Genomic DNA, 15,464 nt, shown 5'->3' on the forward strand with positions numbered 1-15,464 from the left:
TTAAATGAAACTTCTATCAATACTGACTGAAATACGCTGGGACAGCGTATGATGCAACTGTCATGCACACTATCAATAGTTGGTCATTAACGCGGCACTCTATCGAGACACAAAAATTATTTATCAAAGGCGTGATTAACGTACGCTAATTTGATATCTGTTAAATTTATTAAGAAGTACCTTATAAAGTAGATGCATAGAAAGTGTAAACCAAAGTATTTTAAAAAGCCGTTGAAAGTGAATGTTAACTTTGTATTTTTTTTTTTTATAAAATTTTACTGGCAGCCTTATATTTTTACACTGACATTTAAAAATGACAAATCTATGACAGCGAAGTCCGAAGTCGTATCTTAACTGAGTAAAAGTAAAGAATACTCGGTACATACATAATTATGTATATTACTTAAAATTTCCATTGTGTGTGAATGAAGGTCAATTTTTTTACGGTGAAAGTTAAGGGCTGCATAGTTATATAAGCTATATTTAAGTTCATTACTAAAGTAAGTTATATTCCACTTAATATTATTCCCTTATCTGTTGAATCATACAAAGAAAATGTCTCGGCTCGATAACATTGATTCGTTAGAAAAACAACTGGCGGATCTTCAGATGACTCAAGAGTTTAACACGCCAAACAAAACAAAGAAAATACCGCCAGCCGTACCTCCAAAGAAGAAAGCCCAGCCTCAAGTACCACATAGCGCAATAGTCGGCACGTTACGTGAACCGTCCTACTCCGCGAAGCTGTCTCCAACTGCGAGCAATAATAATGCAACATATGGTAATTCCCTAACCAATTTACAACCTATACATAAAGATTATGCTAATGTGACCCATTTGAACATATCTTCACCTGGCAGCCACAATGCTAGACATTCACCATCCTTAAAGAATTATTCTACATACAGTAACATGCCAATATACAGAGGCAGTGAAGAGTTGATTCCACCCCCACCACCACCACCACCACCATCACTTCGCATCTCACCATCAAAGTCTTACAATGCTAGCCTTAACACAGAAGAATTTATACCCCCACCTTCACCAGTCAGCTCAAACTACAGTGAACTTGTAAGAGCCACTGCAAACTTGAATTTCAACCAGGAAAGGCCTAACTATCCACCAATATATCAAAATGAGTTTCCTGAATATGGAATATCACAGGCTTCAACTTATGAATCATTGTATGAGCCTATTAATTTGAGATCAGCCAGCAATATTTCATCACACACTAATAATACAATTCCTAATTATCATAATAATATGAAACCTAATCCTAACAAATCACCATTACCAAAAGAGGAGGAAGTTGACTCATTAACAAACCTTCTTGTTAAATCAATATCTGACAGCCAAGATTTAGATGTCTTTGGAACTTGTGTCAAGTGTGGTGAAAGGATTGTTGGAGAAAATTCCGGTTGCACTGCAATGGGAAACATGTATCATGTGCAATGCTTTTGTTGTTTCCATTGCAATGGAAATTTACAAGGTAGACCTTTTTATGCTGTGGACAACCAACCTTATTGTGAAGTGGATTACCATGAAACTTTGGAGAAATGTTGTGTGTGTAAAACACCAATTCTAGATAGAATCTTACGAGCCACTGGCAAACCTTACCATCCCAATTGCTTCACTTGCGTTGAATGTGGTAAGAGTCTGGATGGTATACCATTTACTGTAGATGCTATGAACCAGATTCATTGTATTGAGGATTTCCACAAGAAGTTTGCGCCTCGTTGCTGTGTGTGCGAGCTTCCAATAATGCCAGAAGAAGGAGAAGAGGAAACTGTTAGAGTTGTGGCTTTGGATCGCAGTTTTCATGTCCGTTGTTATCGTTGTGAAGATTGCGGACTACTGTTGTCTTCTGAAGCAGAGGGTAGAGGATGTTACCCTCTAGATGACCATATTCTTTGTAAGACTTGCAACGCACATCGCATTAGATTACTGACTAATGTTATGACTACGGACCTATAAGCATTTTCGAATTTGATAACTTCTACTAATTTTTGAATTTAGCAATAAGTTGGGTATTCCTAATAAGCTTTTCTTGGTGCATTTTATAGCTTACTCTATGTTTATAAACTACTTAAAATAAAAATGTGATTTTGATATTTTCTTAAGCAATATTTACATATTAATAGATATTAAGGAAAGGTAAATATATGTGTATATTTATGTCAATGCAGCTGAGAAATAACGAATGAGACTGTCGAGTATTGCTGCCAAGTCAAGAATGTATGTTTAATGATATGTTTAGATTAAAATAATGTATGTGATAATGGTTATAAAATATTTTCATACTATTTATTGCATTTTAAATGCTCTTTATTGTAAGTCTTATCTATATTTTTATATACGCAACTTTATGAGCCATGGTATACAAAATAAATATGTTTAAATGCTTTACATTGTGTTTTAGTACTGATATTGTAAGATTATTATCCTCTAAAGTTGGTACTACAATTTGATTTTTATTGCAAAAATAATAAACATTGGTTTAACATGGCTAATACTGTTTTTTAAATTCATTCCTACACTTACGCCTATTAACCTCGAAGGAATAGGCAGAAAGGGAAGTAGTGCACCCAAATTTCTTGGAGATTAAAGTTACTTTAATTGAATATTTTTTTTCCTCAGATATAGTACTGACAGATAAAAGATGCTATTAGAGTATCTAACAAGATTATTTGAAAGCAATGTTATAAGTAAAAAGAACAATGATTCATAAAAAGACTTTTAGGATTAAAATATTTAATGGTTGTATAAAAAATAGCTTAAACATAAGGCACAAAAATCACAATCGCAGTCTCTTATAATAACTAGATACACTAGTAGGAAGACTTAGACTACCATTTTAGGTAAGTCGTAATTTAACACCAAATTATTAAAATTCATGCAACATTGTAATAATAATATCACTTGTTTCATTAGTTAACTTCCGTATTCTTTATTGGGTTCGTAATTAACTACAGCACTATCTAATCTAATGGTAAGTGAACTGTAGTTTTAAAGATAAAGATAGAATTTTTACTTCATATGGTAACCGCGCAGACGGACGGCAAGACATATTGGCGTATAAACTAATTACGATGTCAATTGAAACTCAACTTTATCGTTTTGTCCGTCAGGCTCACCCTTATAATGACAGTAAGTCGATTACGATGCAGTCTTCTATTGGATAAGAAATGACTACCCTCATACTGAGATCCATATATCGCTATGACTTCAATCTAAATAATTCATTATTACTACAAAACTATTGAGTCTTATGCAATGGATAAATCACATTCATATTTTGTGTTTTAACTTGGTATTAAATTTTGGCGGACTTAAAACTTGTTTCATGAATAAAGACCTTTTCTCTTTCACATTTCTTGATATACTACAGTCTTGTAAAGCTGCCATGGAAACATTTTCATGGGTTAGAGATTTCAGATTTTGTTGATGAGCAATATGAGATTCGTGTGTGTTCAGATGATTTTTTAAACTAACGATATTAGAATCGATCGGCTGCGATGTACTCTCCGAAGAATGACAGAGTATTTCTTCATCAGAATTTAAGTTAGTTTTAGGTTCAAATCTTTCTCTTAGAATAGAAAATTTTCGCCTCGGTCTAGTTCTGACTTGCTTCTTAATATTAGATAATTTACTTGCTGCGTTAACGTGCGGTTCTGAAATATCTTTTTGAATAAGAGATTGTAAAGAGGAAGACATAGGATTTGAAGTACATTCTCCCACCGATGCAAATGGGGTCGTGTTTTCTGAAACCAAGTGCCACAAAAAATCAATATCCTTATTAGACAGATCATGAATATTCTCCTCTGGTTTCACATTCACATTTTTACTTTGGGTTCTCATATGATTACTATTTAATTTCTGGCGACGTCTCATGTTTTTATTGTGAGTTAAACTATTATCACTGTGATTGAAATCTGGGGGCAACAAATCTGTAACATTAAGATCCATTTTACTCAAATCAAATTTGGCTTGATGCGTAACGTTTTTGCTATGTTCTTTTTCCGGTAATGAATTCATTATGTTGCTAGAGTCAAACTTAGATGGTTCTTTCCAGAGAGCTTTTGTCAGAGTTGAATCAATTTTCGGGGATGTTTTTATTTGGGGCGAGTCCCACATATGATCTCTTCTGTGATACAAATTTCTAGGAGAGTTAGAAACAGTCGCTTTACGAATTTCATCTATTGTAGCAACTAAAGAACTTTCGGAATTCAATCGTTTTTTACTAGATGGATCTATGTCACCCAAGTCATCTAGTTCTTCCATGATCGGTTCTAAATGAATGGAATCTTTCCCAACATCTATCATACATGGTTTGGCTAAAAACGTGTCATCTTGACAAATCAGTGTGTTTGCATAATCTTCTTGATTGGTTTTATCGAATTTCACAAATACATTTGAATACGTGTGTGCTTTTTTAGGAAAGGGAGGAGCAGCTAATATTGCATTTTTCAGTTCTTGAGATAAACAACTGCTAATTTCTGAACTAGCTGATGTTAATGTGTCTCGTCTTCTATCTCTGACTACACTGCCATCATGAAGCCAATTTTCGATATCACAATATCCATTCCAAGACCTTAAACCCCATGCTTCTCTTGCTATATTTACTGCACAAATATTCTCATAATCATGAACTGATAAGATTTCTGTTGGTGTATCTAAATCGCGTTGTTTTGATAGTAACAGATCTGCATTCACACCGTTTTTATTTTTCCCCTTTTTCGCGTACATTTCTTTTAAAATGTCTAAAGCTATCCTTTGAATATTTTCAATATCAGCATCTTGGTTACCTACTTTTATATTTTTAAGAGCACTTAAGCATAATTTCTGTACAATGTTTTCATTAAATGTATTTATGTCTGAACTGTTTATATCACTAAAGCTTAAATCTAAATCCATGTCTATTGAGTCAGAGGAAGTTTTTTTATTTGAACCATCAGTATCATGACTTATCTCAGAGCCATGGTCATTTTTTACTATTTTCATGAAATCTTCATTAACAATATTGCACACATCCAAGTTTAAATTTGTTAAACCATCACTTAGATCATGTGAAGAACAAATACCGCGTCTTTTATGTAAATTTAAATTGCTAGAAGTTATTTCGTCTATAGAACTTTCTAAGCTATCAACTGATGATAATTTTAACGTTAGCTCAGTCGGTGAGCAAACTATTCTCTTTTTATAGTTTTTGGAATGTGTCCTCTTTTGACCCTCATCCTGCAAGATGACTGTTTGTGGCGTATTTTCTACTGTATACACCTCTATACTAGAAATATCCATACTTGTGTTACCAACAGGGGCTGAAGTGAAGGTAGGCGACCCAGATCTAGCTATCCAATGATCCAGTAAGAATTTTTTGTCAGGGTTTTCACTTTTCTGTACTGGATCTGGGGTTACATCTTGGCTGTAATTAAAATTATCAAGTATAAGAGTAAGTTATAACTATTTAAAAGTATGTTCAAACTACAAAGGTACTTATGGATTATTAGAAAAGATTTATAAGATACATGCATAAGCAAAAGGACTGTAGAGAAGTGTCCTTCTTGTGGCTTACTTTATATACTTCAATATTTTATGTATGTTTATTGATTTCAGACTCCATATTTTTTTATTAATTTTGATTCTATTTTCAGTAAAATCAAATCTTATTTGCAAAAATGACTTACCTCACATTAGCAACACTTGCAATACTTTTGTTTGAACTTTTGAAAGATCTTACATGATTTAAACTATTATTGTCTTTACTTTTATCACTATTAGGACTTTGTATCACAGCTTTGTTATTTAATTCAATATCATTTTGAGGATTTTTCCAAAATATTGGCCCTTTCCAGTGGAAAAATCTGTAGTAAGAGATCATAGAGCTAATACCTGCAATAAAATAAATATAGCGATATAATTTATTATTTTTTTATTACGGCGAAATATATTCTCTGAAACTTGATCATGAACAGACTACAAAATTTATTAGTATTTATAAAAAGAACTTACCAATAATTGTTCCGAATATAATACAAACTATACTTGCAATGGACCATGCTTTCTTCTGCCTTTCATTATCTGCTATAAGAATGTATAAGAACAGACTTCCAAAGTTCTGTGATATTATCAATGTGTAGAATAAGAGAAGGCGATAGCGGGTGTGTCCTTCCCTTATATTGATATAGCAGAAGCAATAAACAAATCCCATTACACCATTGTACAGAGTTTCTTCTAGCTTATTGGGACAGAATGTTGTCTTTTGTGTTATGATCCATAGTGTCATTGCGCACCAGTGTAGACCTAAGGAAAAAATCACACATTTTTATGTAACTAATGCTACTCATAATATTTTTTTAAAAGTATAATATATATCATGATAGTTTATATTGCATATGTATCAACAAAAATAAAGCAAAAAAAAATCTTACCTAGTGGTAATAATGTCCATATTCCAAATATGACTGTGAACAACAGGATACCCATAATTCTGCTAATTAACATTCCAAAATGCCAAAGCAACTTCAGGAGTAATGAGTACCACTTAAAATTCTCAGTACAAAATATTGTTATGCTGTATATGTATGTTGAGCATCCCCACACAACTGAGGCAACTGACGCAGTCAGAGCAAATACTGAAAAAAAAACAGATTATTATTCCATTTTATTGTAAAAAAAAAGTTTTGCTCTATAGTATAGAGATTTTTTTGTTTTATATTTTTTTACAAGTGGTTTAGTATTAATTTGTTTATAAATTTCAAAATATTATTAAAACAATAAAAAAAAAATCTATAGATAATTTACTTACACTTTGTATAATAATTTTCATCCAATACTATTATGGCATATGTTTGCAAAATAATTTGTGGCACTGTGCCAGTAAAGATGTAAAGAAAATGAAGTAAACTCAGATCATTTCTTTGTGATATAATCTTATGAGCTTTGATAGTTTCCAAATTTTTACACACAAATACTTTTCGTAAAAATAATATGTACCTAAAAAAATACAAATATTTTATATATTTTGTAAGACATTAATAAAGAATCTGTATAAAAAAATGTTCCTAATAAAAAAATACCTTTCAAGAATACCAACGAGGCAGATGTGAGTGATCCATTGGCTTATCCCATTTTTTTTATCAAGAACATACCACCTCATGGAAAATATATTAATAAGTATGTTTGGCGTTAGTATGAATATAATAGTGCCCAGTGCCCAAAATAAATGGCCATCCTTGCAATATTCCGCAAAAACTATGATATCTGTAAAGATTAAAGTATAATAAAATTATTCGTAAAACACCTTTTAAACATAAAGTTAGGTTTTTTGTTTCCGTAAGTCAGCCGGCTGAAACACTTTGCTTTTAAAGTTATTAACTAATAATATTGACATAACGTATTATTGAGCAGGTTTAACACACCTGTAGTCAGATCAGCGAGTATTGTTACAAGCGATATAAACACACACAAAACATTAAATACACAAAAGTTCTCATCTTGATTGCTCGGTACTTGGCTTTCTACATTTCCTATTCTGCAAGCATCCGCCATTCTATATTATCATTCATTAATGAAACAAACATGTATCAGACTAATTACTTATGCACAAGTAACAAATTAGTCATTTATTAGTTATGAATTCTAATAGTTTTAGAAGTTTGATGTAAGTCCTAACTCTCAACTGAACCGGGGTGCGGGGAGAAACAACACAAGAAACAAGAATGAAATACAAGTAGTGATGGACAATCGATTCAATGAAACTTGAGTGAAACACATAATCGACAATGCGACAAATAACAAGAATATAAAGTACCTTTTTGTGGGGTTATAAAATGTGGGAAATAATATTGAATTTATTGAATTGAATGGAACATATTATTTCCTACATTATCTCATTACTCCAGTAAATATGTTAGTTTCAATGACTGAACGAATGTTAGTTCAAGCCGTTTGACGTTGCTGACATTTTATGAGTTGAATTTCTGTAAATATATTTTAACTGGCAACTCAAGTTGAAACTTCAATTTTCAAACAAGTTTTATCGAAAATATGTTTTATTTTCAAGAAATAATCTCATATAAAATTTAATTTAAAAAAATAGCAACATGATACACGATGCTCTTTTAATGTTATGGGATTGCTCTCCAACTAATGGATCTAACGAAGTAAGTACTGTAATAATTTTCTTGATTGTCTAAGTTTTTGCAAAATCGTAACTCGTATTTGTACCCATTGTATTTACATTTTTTCAGAATAACTATTCTAATGATGGTGACGCAGAAATATATGGAAGAATATACGAAATTGCCAAAAGCCATCATAGAATACAAAACTTTGTCGAAACCACCGGTTTTCGGTCAAGAAAAACATTGTCTGGTAAGTCCCATATTATAGTCATATTTTGCATAAGTAGTAAAACTGAACAGAGATAAAAAAAACACTTAATTTTCGAGCCGAAATTCAACGCGAGAATGAGTATATTTATTGTTGAAATAATACCATTGTATCTAAAACTTCTATAAAACAACATAAAGTATTAAACTTGAATTAATTTCTACAGCCTCAAATCACAAGCTGTATGGCCTCTATACGCAAGCTTTGAGCGAAGGCATGTCTGAAGTCTTACAATTATATAAGAAAACCTTAATTGAGGTTGAAAGTTTGGTGATTGGAAACATAAATTACACTCTATCATTTGTATACAGCTATGTGGAGAAATACAGGGGACTGTTCAATACATTGAATAGAGTTATTACAACAATTAAAGAGAGGAGATTAGGGGGATGTCAGATATTGAGTTTGATACATCAGTATATACTGAATGGTAGTGAAATGGTACATGAAGCTATTGTAAAGTATGTATATAAAATTATAGTTTTATTTAAATTCATATTTTTATAAGTTTATAATTTATCATCATTGGCCCGTTGCAGTCCATTGCTGAACATAGGCCACTATTAAAGTACACCACTGGTCAGAGGGTGTCTCAATTAATTTTTGTTTAACACTATTTCTAAACCTTTATTAGCTTTTGCTTTTGGAACTTTGGATGATTTTGTTTTTTGTAATATCTACTGTACTAAATTTCAATGTCATAACAATATTTTTCCAGAATATTCACTTGCATGAACAAGGTGTTTGTGAATCAGTTATGTACTTGGCTTTTGTATGGGGAACTAAGAGATCCGTACCAAGAGTTTTTTATATTCCGTAATTTAGATGAACCCTCAGAAACGTTTCTCTCAACACCATCATCAGCTCAAACATGTGATAAATCACTTGTATCTACTGTGAGTATATGTTTACGATTTTTTATTGTTAAAATATGCTTTTTATTATGATCCTTATTAGGGTATGGAGTAACTTTTTATGTTGTTTACAAGTTATAACATAACGTTATTAATTATATATAATTGTTACTCAATATTGGGACAATGGGGATAGGTAAAAAAGGTGTCAAAAACATTTAATAAAATGTAGTCACAACATAAAAAATGTATATTATTATAATTTGTTGTAGCTTCAAGATGCCACATTAGACTGTGGTTTTACACTGAACCCTAGCATGATTCCACATTTTGTACCTCTGTCTTTGGCACAAGAAATATTGTTTATTGGGAAAACAGTATTACTGTTCGGATTTGAACCAAAGAAGACAAAAAAGAGCAACAATTTTGCCACAAACAGATCTATGATTACTCTGCAAAAATGTGTCACTGATTCTCGAAGGTATCTATCTACATTTTCTTTATTGTTTTTTTTAGTATTGCAGCTAAGCTTCTACTAAGTATCATAAGTATATTATTATAGTAATTATTTATATACAAAGTTTATTCTTCTCTGAATGAGGGGGGAGGTGCATTGGTTACAAATACTATGGATGTCATTGAAATAATCGCAGCCTATTTAATTAAAAATACAATACATCGGGTAGTATAGTAATTGAATTTTATATCTGTTCAAACTGTACTATTTTGTAAGGTTCACAATTTGGGAAGAGAAAGAAGCAGAATTTCATGAAAAGTTACAAAAACTTAAAAACCCTGAAGTTTTTGAAGTATGCAACTTAAGAAGTGTGGTTCGCGACATAAAAGAGTGTGTTACCAAGGTATTTGTATTTAAAACTTATTTAATAATATACAGTATGATTTTTTTACTAAAGCGCTGTATGCATGATCATATTTATTGCCCTGGTGTGAAATTATTGTCTGTAAAATATTTTGTTATTTTTACAGCATCTTTGGACTGTGGCCGTGGAAGAGGCTCAGTTGATACATGAACTTAAGTTAATGAAAGACTTCTATTTGCTGGGCCGTGGTGAACTTTTTTTAGAGTTATTGAGGCTAACGGCACACATGTTAGATAAAGCTACAACCAGGACTTCCACTAGAGGTAAAACATAAATATTAGTTTTAGTACACATTGTTATTTCCAATAGTCCAATATTTACGATTAATAACTATATGTTCATTGGTCCGTAAAACAAACCAATTCATAAAAAAATATTAAGAATTAGATTTTGATTACAGATATGAACCACGCGTTTCAACTGGCAGCAAGAGCAGTATTCCTTAGCAACAGTGCTGATATAGAGAAATTCAGTTTCGAGTTGCCATATGTAAAACCTAACACAACTGGTAACTCATCTGTTGAAGAAGACAGCAACTGCAGTAGTGGTAAGAAAAGAAACTTATTTTTGTTTAAAGACAACTTGATTAATAGCAATGTTACTTGATGGAAGACAGAACAGCATTGTTAACTTTAATAGTGAGGCTTACTAATAATTTCAGTCGCCGATGGCTGGTCCAGTATAATTTTGAAGTACGACTTCAAATGGCCACTTCACTTGCTCTTCACGCCTGAAGTGTTGGCGAGATATAACGACATGTTCCGACTTTTGTTGAGAATTAAGAAAACTCAACATGATTTACATGCATTGTGGAAGACTTATAAACAATCTGCCAGGTACAAATGTTAATATTGTAAACCAAATTGCTCATTAGTAGTTTTGGTCAATATATCTAAGACGCATAAAACAACTGAAGAAAGACATCCGGATTTAATTTTGCGTTAGAGATATGTGTAACAAGAAAGTGTATCGCCTTTTTTAACTCCTGCTCAAGATAGCGTAATTTTTATTTTCAATACATTTTATCAGTACACAATTAAAAAAAGCTTAAAAACATAAAAAAAAATCGAAATCAGCGTTGATTTAAAATATATCATCTTTTTTCAGCTTTCCTGTATCCCAACTCCACAATAAGTTGATGTTTTTGATGGATAATTTACAACATTACATGCAAGCTGATGTGTTGGAGACTAACTTCTCGCGCCTTATGGACGCCGTCAATAAGACAAACGATTTTGAGAAGCTAAAGCGTGCGCACGCTACGTTCTTAGCCGACGTGCTCAGTCAGTCGTTTTTGACTGTTACTTCTGTGAGTTGTTTTAGTAAAGCTATATTTTCCATAAGGTAGACGATTGCTATAGTAAATGTTGAAAAAAATATATATTTTCGATATTTATAATTTAAATATTTAAGACCTGTTCTCCTTGTGGAAAATCTTCTTTTTAGAACAATTATGTAAAATTTCATGTTCGTAGCTTATACTAATCCTTTTTTTTTCTAGTCCTCAGATAGCGACTGCTCCGGTGATACTGGCGACTCGATAAACAATCCTGTGTTTTGCAACATAATGGACCTTTTGAAACTGTGTCACTCATTCTGCAGCATGAACGAAATTGTGTCCGATAGGGAGGCGGAGGATTATTATATTCGTGGTTATTCGGAAAGGTGAGCAGTAATTATTAAAATTAAATTTAATAATTTACTTTAAGTTTTTAATGATTTGTTTAAGTAATGGAGACTGACTGACCACTGACCTAGATAATAGTTATGTCACAGCATAACTCATACTTGTTTTTAATGTCGAGAGAATGTCCACATAATATCAACGTCAGTAATCAAAAGTAACTGACATGCAAAGAAGTAATTGCAATTGCATATTGTATTGATACAATTTAATTCCAGATTCAATAAACTAGTGAAACATTTGATGCAACTGCTGGTGTCGTTGCGCGACCGTCCTTGTGGGGTATACCTAGCACGGCTCCTGATGAGGCTCGATTACAACCGATGGCTCAGTGGCGAGGCTCAACTCACGCAATCCGTTACCAACATGTTACGGTATTGACGTTAATATATCGAATGGCACGTCATAAAATTTTGTGTCTACAGTTAAAGCTTTTGGTCCTTCGAACCTGGTACAAAATATTCCGACCATACCATTGCTCTCTTAATAACTTACTAAACTTATTCAACACGTCCCTAACTAAAGGTATATTTTTATGATGAAATTTAAATGATGTAAGCACTTTATTTAAAAATTCCATCAGTCCATTAGTCTATAAGTATTTAGGCTAGTTATTAGCAACAATAAAATTCTTGAATAATATTTTAGTTTAACACAATCTAAACTATGTACAATTTGTAATTTAAATAGTCAATATTAATTGTTAGATAATGAATTCACTTTGTAATATATTGTATTTGTATACAATATTAATAGGAAAATGATGCCATTAACATAGACACATATTTGGTTATAATAATTTGTTAACAATATAAATTTTAATAAAACCCTTCCTAACATACAATCTTTTATTGTTGGTCTTCAACATTTTCTTCCTGCAGAACATTTGTCTCCGATTCCATCGGATCTGTGTTTTGATTCATAAAGGATTTAATAAGTATACATTTCGTCATGTCACATGAACATGGTTGGGGGTGCTCTATGGCATTAGGGTCCAGCAATGTCATTTGTAGGTTGTACCTGCAAAATTAAAAAAAAATATTCAATACAGTAAATAAAACCTTTCAGAAGATTTAAAGTCTAGCAAATGACTTATTAACCTAATGTTACTTATTTTAATATTTTAATCGAATGACAAGACGTGAACACCGCTTGCCTGATGGTAACGCAAAATAATTACTGTCGTGGATACAGCCAAAAACAAAAGCTAGTTATTAATAAGAAGCTCAAATCACCTCCTGCGACTAAATCGATCTTTTTCCATATCTAATTGGAAGGCGATCGGTTCACCTTCTTCTACCTCTAGCTCTTCTGGCAGAACTATGACGGTTTGTTTCCAATGTGTCACTGGGCTTTTGGGACTAGTGTCTAGAACATATTGGCTTTCCTCGTCCTCTGTGCAAGAGAAGTCAGGGAATTTGCATACAAACCATATGCATAGACCTTGGTAAAGCCCATCTTTGTTTGCTCCTAAAAAAAGTAGAAATTTAAAGATGATATTATTAAATCCAAACATTTCAATTTTTCAGTTAATATTGCTATAACATATAAAACAATTATATAAGTATTTGTTTTAATAAAATTATGTAACGAAATAGTATTTTTCAAATATTAATCTGATTCAATCTCTCTCAGCTGACTTTTTTTGTTTGTTTCGATACATGAATCATATACATTCACATATACATATATATTGTTTATATATACTTGGTAGAACGAATTATGTAGAAACAAAAAAATACACAGAGAAAATATAGTAACAATATTTCGTAAAAACTATTTCGTTACGTACATTTATTTTTGGAAACACTCATATAGTAATAATGAAACAAAACAGGAATAATACTTGTTGATAGTATAGATATACTGTCAGCATATTTACATCAACATTTTTAAAAAAATATATGAATCTATTTTAAAAAAACCTATATTAATTTTTACCAACAACATGTTGTATGCTAATTGAATCCAAATCTGATAATTCATCATCTTTTAAATTCACCCAACTTAGTGTTATTTCATGACCCAGCAGATCTTCTGGATTCATGCTTATTATCTCAGGTTTACTGTGCTTGCTTTTACGAAGATGCTTTGCAAACACTTTCATTGAAACTCCATCAACATCATCCCATTTGTTGTATAATGTTGGAACACTAAATAGAAACAATAGAAATATTTAAAAATTTTACAAATTCCACAGGGCAAAGTAAAATATAATTTCTTCATAGGTTTTCCTTGAAAGTGATTATTTTGCTATCATATTTGTACATTTAATGAAAATGCAGAATATTCATCATACCTTATGTCCCCATTACTTTCCTTAAAAATGGAATTACAAGAACACATCATAAAGCATTATAGATGTTATTAAAAATATATAGCAATTTTTTAAATTTTAAATTTCAATTCTATGAAACAAATCTTATAGTTCTATGTATGTCAATTGAGTATTATATAAATAATCCTTACCTACATGGTGCGACATAGATAACAGCACTATCTGGAAACATTTGCCCATTATCCTTTAAGAATTTATCCCGTGCATACAACACGGAATCAAGCATACCTTCATGGAGTAAGTAGAAACCCATCCATTCTGATACTATGGCATCTACCTTTATGTTACCAGGTAGTGTCAAATTTTCAACTTTACTCTGAATTACCTACAATAAGAACTGTAATCAAAAAGTCTCCTTTTTAATCAACTGGCAGCGGATGCTGAAAGATAGACCATGCTTTGGAGTCCCAGGTGTGACAACACTTTCCTTGATTTTTTTAGTCTTTTTAGTTAATTGGACGTTGTAGAAAGGATTCATGTCAGGTGGGTGGGCATGGTAAAAGGACAAAATTATTTGAAGAATAAGTGTTGCGAACATGGAAATAAGGTGAAGATAGGTCAAAAACCAAGCAATATTTTTGGTTATCTTTTTTATATGGGTACCTACCTCAATTACATTTTCAAACCCATTTTCTTTCACAACAAGTTTTGCCAACTTTGCTATGTTACTGGCCTCAACTGCGTAAACTTTCTTAGCACCTGCCTGAGCGCAATATATGGACAGGATTCCTGTTCCACACCCTACATCCATTACAATTTTATCTTTAAAGTAATCTTTATTTTCTAATATCGCTTTTTTGTATGCTAAGTTCCGCGGCTTATCTTCGAGCATTATTTTATGTACCTTAAAGAAATTTTATTTACATATTTAATTAAGTATATTTATGGCAAAATCACAAAATAAAATGATAAAAGTAAGTTCATACATACATCTAAATCCTCATAGCTAGTAAAATATTCACTGTTATCAGTTTCTGTACCCATGTTTATTTGAATACTAAAATAAGGTTATGTACAAGTTTTGATTTGTCTCTAAACAAATCTGTCGCTCATACAATAATGTACGTAGACAATAACTTAATTTTATGAGTACCGGCCGGAAAACTGACGTTTGATAATTTTAGGGGTGGCTCGTTACAGGGTGCGGCGGACTGTTAATAAGTACCCGGCAGTGGCTAAATGTGTGACTGTGGCTAACAGCGTATCCTTATAAATCCTTTACACTGTAACTTTTCCAGTGACCGGTCTGAAGTTAGTGCGAATAATTTTTTGTATAGTCTGTGCTGAGTGCTCTATGGTCTACAAAAAAATATTTG

At 32.0% G+C, this 15,464-nt stretch overlaps 4 protein-coding genes across 5 annotated transcripts; 2 read left to right on the plus strand and 2 right to left on the minus strand.

The window, feature by feature from the left end:
• Positions 1-298: 298 nt before the first annotated feature.
• On the plus strand, positions 299-2,286 carry LOC115443251 (lipoma-preferred partner homolog). Its single transcript, XM_037439451.1, has one exon. The coding sequence runs from the start codon at positions 556-558 to the stop codon at positions 1,972-1,974; it is 1,419 nt and encodes a 472-aa protein (XP_037295348.1). The 5' UTR covers positions 299-555; the 3' UTR covers positions 1,975-2,286.
• Positions 2,287-2,734: 448 nt separating this feature from the next.
• On the minus strand, positions 2,735-7,720 carry LOC115443250. The gene is made up of 7 exons (XM_030168578.2): positions 7,419-7,720; positions 7,077-7,260; positions 6,806-6,993; positions 6,429-6,632; positions 6,010-6,300; positions 5,685-5,889; positions 2,735-5,422 (listed from the first exon to the last, which is right to left on the minus strand). Exons 1-7 carry the CDS (start codon positions 7,546-7,548, stop codon positions 3,289-3,291), a joined length of 3,336 nt encoding a protein of 1,111 aa, XP_030024438.2. The 5' UTR covers positions 7,549-7,720; the 3' UTR covers positions 2,735-3,288.
• A 279-nt stretch (positions 7,721-7,999) lies between these two features.
• LOC115443247 (gamma-tubulin complex component 4) lies at positions 8,000-12,649 on the plus strand. 2 transcript variants are annotated; one of them, XM_030168575.2, is made up of 12 exons: positions 8,000-8,162; positions 8,250-8,373; positions 8,558-8,852; positions 9,110-9,287; positions 9,518-9,726; positions 9,979-10,105; positions 10,233-10,389; positions 10,527-10,673; positions 10,788-10,962; positions 11,234-11,435; positions 11,628-11,791; positions 12,029-12,649. In XM_030168575.2, the coding sequence occupies exons 1-12, from the start codon at positions 8,103-8,105 to the stop codon at positions 12,189-12,191; spliced, it is 2,001 nt and encodes a 666-aa protein (XP_030024435.2). In that variant the 5' UTR covers positions 8,000-8,102; the 3' UTR covers positions 12,192-12,649. The 2 variants fall into 2 exon arrangements, with proteins under 2 accessions (XP_030024435.2, XP_037295347.1); XM_037439450.1 differs by lacking the exon at positions 8,000-8,162 and having other exon boundaries at positions 8,703-8,852.
• Positions 12,610-15,404, minus strand: LOC115443246 (protein arginine N-methyltransferase 6). Its single transcript, XM_030168574.2, has 6 exons — positions 15,079-15,404; positions 14,756-14,992; positions 14,280-14,473; positions 13,752-13,963; positions 13,046-13,280; positions 12,610-12,830 (listed from the first exon to the last, which is right to left on the minus strand). Exons 1-6 carry the CDS (start codon positions 15,130-15,132, stop codon positions 12,659-12,661), a joined length of 1,104 nt encoding a protein of 367 aa, XP_030024434.1. The 5' UTR covers positions 15,133-15,404; the 3' UTR covers positions 12,610-12,658.
• Between the last annotated feature and the right edge of the window lie 60 nt (positions 15,405-15,464).

The sequence above is a fragment of the Manduca sexta genome, chromosome 16, assembly GCF_014839805.1.
Source record: "Manduca sexta isolate Smith_Timp_Sample1 chromosome 16, JHU_Msex_v1.0, whole genome shotgun sequence".
Taxonomy (NCBI): domain Eukaryota; kingdom Metazoa; phylum Arthropoda; class Insecta; order Lepidoptera; family Sphingidae; genus Manduca; species Manduca sexta.

What these genes read in the sequence shown, in the direction of transcription:
- LOC115443251 (XM_037439451.1), top strand. Translation starts at nt 556, where the DNA reads ATGTCTCGGCTCGATAACATTGATTCGTTAGAAAAACAACTGGCGGAT.
- LOC115443250 (XM_030168578.2), bottom strand. Translation starts at nt 7,548, where the DNA reads ATGGCGGATGCTTGCAGAATAGGAAATGTAGAAAGCCAAGTACCGAGC. An exon ending in CTCGTTGGTATTCTTGAAAG is followed by an intron (nt 6,994 to 7,076) that starts GTATTTTTTTAT and finishes GTATTTTTTTAG; the next exon opens with GTACATATTATTTTTACGAA. An exon ending in TATATTCGGAACAATTATTG is followed by an intron (nt 5,890 to 6,009) that starts GTAAGTTCTTTT and finishes ATTTTATTGCAG; the next exon opens with GTATTAGCTCTATGATCTCT.
- LOC115443247 (XM_030168575.2), top strand. Translation starts at nt 8,103, where the DNA reads ATGATACACGATGCTCTTTTAATGTTATGGGATTGCTCTCCAACTAAT. An exon ending in AGACAGCAACTGCAGTAGTG is followed by an intron (nt 10,674 to 10,787) that starts GTAAGAAAAGAA and finishes TAATAATTTCAG; the next exon opens with TCGCCGATGGCTGGTCCAGT. An exon ending in ATTCGTGGTTATTCGGAAAG is followed by an intron (nt 11,792 to 12,028) that starts GTGAGCAGTAAT and finishes ATTTAATTCCAG; the next exon opens with ATTCAATAAACTAGTGAAAC.
- LOC115443246 (XM_030168574.2), bottom strand. Translation starts at nt 15,132, where the DNA reads ATGGGTACAGAAACTGATAACAGTGAATATTTTACTAGCTATGAGGAT. An exon ending in TAGCATACAACATGTTGTTG is followed by an intron (nt 13,281 to 13,751) that starts GTAAAAATTAAT and finishes TACTTTTTTTAG; the next exon opens with GAGCAAACAAAGATGGGCTT. An exon ending in GATCGATTTAGTCGCAGGAG is followed by an intron (nt 12,831 to 13,045) that starts GTGATTTGAGCT and finishes TTAATTTTGCAG; the next exon opens with GTACAACCTACAAATGACAT.